At 34.5% G+C, this 6,475-nt stretch overlaps 1 protein-coding gene across 1 annotated transcript; it reads right to left on the bottom strand.

Moving 5' to 3' along the window:
* Positions 1-3,170: 3,170 nt before the first annotated feature.
* On the bottom strand, positions 3,171-5,339 carry LOC107817493 (PAN domain-containing protein At5g03700-like). Its single transcript, XM_016643339.2, has one exon. It carries the CDS (start codon positions 5,052-5,054, stop codon positions 3,576-3,578), a length of 1,479 nt encoding a protein of 492 aa, XP_016498825.1. The 5' UTR covers positions 5,055-5,339; the 3' UTR covers positions 3,171-3,575.
* Between the last annotated feature and the right edge of the window lie 1,136 nt (positions 5,340-6,475).

The raw sequence follows: 6,475 nt of genomic DNA on the forward strand, positions 1-6,475 counted from the left end.
GAGTTCTAAAATTTTTTATAGGTCCATTATGTTATTTATGACTTGTCTGTCGAATTTGGTGAGAAACAGAGTCGATTTGACGTGATTCGGATGTTCAGTTGTGAAAATAGAAGTTTTAAAGTTTTCTTAAAAATTTCATTTGATTTGGTATCCGATTCGTAATTCTAGGTGTTAAATTGGTGTTTTGATCATGCGGGCGAGTTCTTATGAGATTTTTGGACTTGCGTGCATGTTTGATTTGGAGCCCGAGGGCTCAGGTGAGTTTCGGATAGCCTACGGACCATTTGAACTTTGAGAAAAATCTGGTTTTTAGCTTCTGCTGTCATCTGGTGCATTGTGCTTCGTGATCGCAAAGCTATTCATGCGATCGCGAAGAGGAAATTGTTAGCCGAGAGTTTTACCCTTCGCGTTCGCGAAGATAGGTATGCGATCGCGTAAGGTTAACTTCCAGTGTATTGCGAACGCGAGGGCCAAGCCGCGTTCGCGAAAAGGAAATGCGGCAGAAGGTGGGGAACTAAAATTTGTTCTTCGCTTTTGCATGAAACGGTCCGCGATCGCGTAGGTCTACGGTGTTATGCTTTGCGTTCGCGTATGGGATATCGCGTTCGCGTAGTGCAAATTGGCAGCCTGTGAAAATTGTGCTTCGCGATCGCGAAGCCATTCCCGCGATCGCGAAGAGTAAAATGGACTTGGGCAAAAGTTGTTCTACGCGATCGCGAACGAATTTCCGTGATCGCGATGAGTGAAAATCTGGGCAAACAGAACTTAAGTTCTGGAAATGGGATTTCGACCCATTTTCCACTATTTTCGATTTTTAGCTCGGGTAAGACGATGTTTGGGCGATTTTCATGGGAAAATATTGGGGTAAGTGTTCCTTATCCTATATAAATTATATTTCATGATTACATACTCATTTACATCATGAATCCGTGAATTTGTGGAAGAAAAATTAAATTTTTATAAAATCTTCCAAAAATGTAAAATGAAGATTTGAAAGCCAATTCGATGTCGGAATTCGATAGTTTTTGTATGGTTGAACTCGTGTGGGTCCTACTGTTTATTTTTAAAATGAATTTTGAATTTTTATCCGAAAAATTTATAAGTTCATATGGAATTAATTCCTACGATTTGTATTGAGTATATTAAATTATTTATGACTAGATTTGAGGATTTCGGACACGAATGCGCGAGGCAAAGATTTATTGGATTCTTGAAATTTGGTTGCAAAGCGAGGTAAGTGTCGTGGTTAACCTTGACTTGAGGGAATAGAATCCTTGAATTATTTTCTATGTGAATTTTACGTGTAACGATATATAGGCAAGATGACGGGTACCTATACTTTTTCAAATTAATTGTTAGCTTAATTACTTAAACATCCTAAATTGTTTTAAGACACGAATTAATCGTTATAATAATTGTTTCACTCATATTCTTGTCAAATATAAATTCTTGAATTCCTGCAATAATTGTTACATGCTTATTTGACTATGTGTCTTAATTGCTATTTACCATTTAGCATATTAAATATTAAACTGCATATTTTCTCCCTGATTTCCATAAATAAATTGCTAATTGTCGTTGTTTGTTTTATAAATAAATTATAATTATTGTGTGCCTTATTGCTCAGTAGTTTCTCATTGAACGTGGTATTTATTGGAGTAATTTTTATTGCATTTATGAGTTGTTAAAATATATTAGGGGATCGGGTTGCATGCCGCAACAGATTTATTTAAAGTTTATATTGGGGAAACGGGTTGCACGCTGCAATGGAAACAAGTTGAGGGATTATGACTGTTGAGTTGATTTCAATCATTAATATTATTTACTGGTCTTACTAATATTCCCGTTATTATTATTGTTGCTATTACTACTATTGCGTATAGGTTAATGTAAGTGACCCGTCTTAGCCTCGTCACTATTTCGTCGAGGTTAGGCTCGGCACTTACCGGTACATGGGGTCAGTTGTACTGATACTACACTCTGCACTTCTTATGCAGATTTCGGAGTTGGTCCCAGCGGCATACTTTAGATTTGCCCGGATACATCTACCAGTGGAGACTTGAGGTATAACTACACAACGTTCGCAGTTCTGAAGTCCCCTTCTATATTATCTCAATTGTGTATTATATTTCAAACAATTTGAATTTTATTCAGACCTTTATTTGTATTATTCTAGAAGCTCGTACACTTGTGACTCCAGTTCTGGGATGGTATTTAGATATCGCGATTATTATGAATTTTTTACTTTATTTCAGACTGTATTTCCGCATTGTTTTCTTATTATTAATTAATTTAAAAATTTGTTAAAATGGCTAATTAAATTCTAACGTTGGATTGCCTAGCAAGTGAAATGTTAGACGTCATCACTGTCCCGAAGGTGGACATTTCGGGTCATGACAGTTTGATTTGTTAATTCCAGGGCCTTACTATTAGGACAGTTTGACATAAATAATTTAATTGGATTTTTCCTTTTTATGAAAAACGAATCTCAACTTATCGGCTCAAAACCGAAATTCGAAATATCCAATTCGATTAATCCGAAATCGAACTTAAAAAATCCAATCCAATCCGTTCTTATTTGGATTGAATTTGGATTATAATTTTTTCAATCCGAAAATCAAAAATCCAAACCGAAACCTCCATATCAAATCCGATTTGCCCAAATGCCCACCCTTACCAAAAAATGTGGACCTGCCTCCAAATAATCAAAACGTAAATTCTGAAATTAATTCTCTCAACACCATACCATTTTAAAGGTAACATTTAAAATTAAAGAACTTTAAAATATAAAAGGTATTATTCTTTTTGAAATATACGAAAAAAAATATTACATAAATGAAACATATGAGTACTAAAGTCTACGTATATTACTTTGACGCTAATCTAAAGAATAGTTTTGAATAAAAGACAACAAAAATAACCCATGGGACGAAGAAGCATCGACAAAGGTGACATTCCATATAAGGGCAGATCCAACAGCTCATCTATGGATTCTTTTATCCTAGACATAGATTTTCAATAAAAATTTACTAAAATTATTGAAAAATTGAGTAACTAACCCACAATTCAAACAAGGTGATGAATTTCTGTGATTGAAATCAAAATCTTGAACTCACATAATTAAATCCTATAATTAAATTCTAGATTTACCTATGATTCCAAGAGAGAAAGAACATAAAACTATGGAACATAATTTATATGGGGAGTTTGTATTGATGAAATAACTCTGATTTTTTTACAAAAATCACAAAGCATTAATGAAGTTTGGTGACTTTGGTCGTGTAGATAAGAGTCACTAAGAAATACAATTTACAATGTCTGTCATTTTCTAATAACTACTAAAACCATGTCACAAGTAGGAAAAAACAAAGAGCAAATCCACTTTAATCTTTTTGTCCTTTGACCACCAATTTTCCACCTTGTGATAAGATAATGTTCATTTCACAAGCACTTTCACACATGAGAAGAAGTAGGCCCCACTTGCCAAAATTCCTAAAGGGCCCCACTTCCACCATATATAGTAAAAATATAGTATGCTTATGAGGTCTCTATCTTAAAAGATGTCATCCCTTACCTCATCTTTCACTTAGTTCAATTGACCTAAAACTTGCATTTCCCATTTCTTTGTATGGTCCAACTACCATTCCATCTTCTTCTACATAACCACTCACACCTCTTTTTCTTTTCCTATATCTATACAACCCTAACCCTATGACCCCACCAAATACCAAGATGGCCCCACATAATAACCCTATCCCTACCCCTAACCCCACCTCCACCTTATCTTTCCCTACACCTTCCCTCACTTTGAAAAACCCCATCTTGGACTCATCCCCTACTCCTACTAAGCTTAGTATGGGGTAGTCTAGTATGTAGCAAAATCCAGATGTATTAGTATACACCACACCCCAACATGTGCAATTCCCTTCACATGCACTTTGACATTCTTGAAAAGAAACCATCTTTTGGTAAGTCATTAACTCCTTGTTAGGCAATTCAACACCATTTCTTGACAACCCCTTGTACTTTTTATGATCATACACCCCACAAAAGTCGCCGGAGTCTTGATTTTCCTGCGAGACACACCGGCCGGAGTTGTAATCCGTACTATTGTCTAGACAAGAGCAACCTTTACCCGGTTGACAAAGTCCATATATACCACAAGGACTAGGTAATTCACATGTCTCCTTTATTGCTTGGTAGTCCAATATCCAACTTGTCCCGGCCCAAAAATATCCTTTTAAATTCCCATCCGGTTCGATCCGGATCCGACGGACACCGGATACGGGTTGTTGAAAACTGTTAAAAGATTCTACATCAACTGGAACTGACTCATTTTGGTACATACCAAAAAAACCATCTGACTTTAGTACAGCATAAATTGGTCCTTGACCTTCAATAACATCTGCCTTTGCTTCTAATGCCTTGTGCTTCCAGTAGATCCGACCCGAACCCGGTTCGTCCTTGGACTTTGCATACAACCCGAAAAAATCAAAGCCCAAACTCATGGAATAAAGCCCATTGGACGAAACCAATGTCATGGCACTTGTGAAATTTTGATTTTCCACAAGGGTATCTGAGGGAAAATCAAAACTTTGCCACAAAACAGAATTTAACCTCATTCCACTATCAAGCTTTTGGACTTGCAAATTTGATGCATTTGAAAGCCAGACACGGTCTCCATTAGTCTGAGTTGACCAAAATACCCCTGAACGAGAATCCGACAGCACAAGACTGCCATTAAACAAGAGCTCAGTCGGGTCAGCCCATCTTGCAAAATGGGTCAAGTTAGCAACCCATATTGACTCAGAAGATGGAACATGAATAATAGAAAGAGTGAGTTGATCTTTTTCAACTCGGAGAAAACTCAGTGAGTAATTACCAGAAGAATCAGTAAGAAGAGGTTGAAAAGTTGAAATATGAGGATCTGGGGTTGCTTTAAATCCTTTGAAAAGCTCTTTGGATGTTTCAGCTCCAATATTAAACCAGCAAAAATTTGTCAAAAAAATGGAAATCAAGAAAATATGAGTCACTGAGTTAACTGCTAGTTCCATGAAATCTTTTGCATGAACAAAATTTCAGAAAATTTGCGTTTTTGTTTGGTATAAAGATCAGGGTATAAATAAGAACAAAAGCTAGCCTATGGTATATATTATGATTGGGTAAGTATAGACCAAAAGAAAAAGATTAATATTTTATTGTGAAAGATCGCATGAAGATCTCGAAGAAAAGAAAATGAATATATAATATTTGTATATAAATATAGTGCATGGTTTGAAAGAGAACTAATTTTGTAGTATATTTACTGATAGGAGAGATATAATGTTTAAATATAGGTACACCATAGGAATTAAAATAAATGTAGATCCAGGGCGGAACTAGCCTTTTGAATGTGGGTATGACCCAACTTAATAATTTTAGTCCAAATATTATTTTTGTCAAAAGAAATTTATTGAACTATATAGTATAAATTATTAATTTAAAACTCGATAATTTAGAAGGACTATAATTTTGAAGATATAAGTTTCAAATTTTAGCTCATACATTTATATAAATATACTAGAAAGTTATAAATGTTTTTGACAATAGTGACTGACATCTACTTTGAGGGTGAAGGGGATTTGTGGTATTTCAATGTCACAATAATCCAACTTTTACTTCGGTGGATCATAAAGTGCATGGAATGTGAACTACTAGTGGCTTGTCCATATTCATATTTATTACTTCATCAACCGTATTTTATAGGACAGTTTTTATTTAACGTTGTATTTGCAAAAGAAAGACTTTGGGCTAAGTGATTTTAGATTTTATGATCTTAAACACGCCAGGATAATTTATTTGCTATAAACGTATATTATTAAGGGTAAATATGCCGTACAAATTTAACAAAAAATTCAAAATATAGAAAGATGTATCATATTTTTTTACTAAATCTGCATAAATTTCAAGAGATTATAAGTCTTTCGAGATAACTTTATTTCATATATACTATGAATTTAGGTTTACTTCATTTCCTATTACCACCTTCGCTCGTCATGATTAGTTTCACACTTGATAATCGATATATTTAGATATCGACTCATGACATGATCAAACAATCTTAAGCGACCAATCCGTCAAAACACATATTTAAAAAAAAAAAAAGTAATTTTGTCATAAAGTTTTAATACTTCATTTCTTCCTTAAAGTTCAACTTTCCATAATTAGTTGCGGTAAGTCATGACTCACATATTAAGAAGGTCAAACAGCAAAAAGTAAAAGCAAAAAGTTTAAATTGAAGGAAACATTTGTCTTCGTAGTTAGAAGGGAGGATATTTACGTACAATAAAGGCCATAGTTTTGTGGCATTTATTATACATAGTTAGGAGAGAAGATATTTACGTATAATAAGTAACGTGAATTATTTGTGGTTTTGGCTAGACCATAATATTTTTTGGGCGGGCATTAAATTCTACGTATAATAAAGACCATAAAA

The sequence above is a fragment of the Nicotiana tabacum genome, chromosome 2, assembly GCF_000715075.1.
Source record: "Nicotiana tabacum cultivar K326 chromosome 2, ASM71507v2, whole genome shotgun sequence".
NCBI lineage: Eukaryota > Viridiplantae > Streptophyta > Magnoliopsida > Solanales > Solanaceae > Nicotiana > Nicotiana tabacum.

Excerpts from the sequence above, each read along its gene's own strand:
- LOC107817493 (XM_016643339.2), bottom strand. The coding sequence starts at position 5,054 with ATGGAACTAGCAGTTAACTCAGTGACTCATATTTTCTTGATTTCCATT.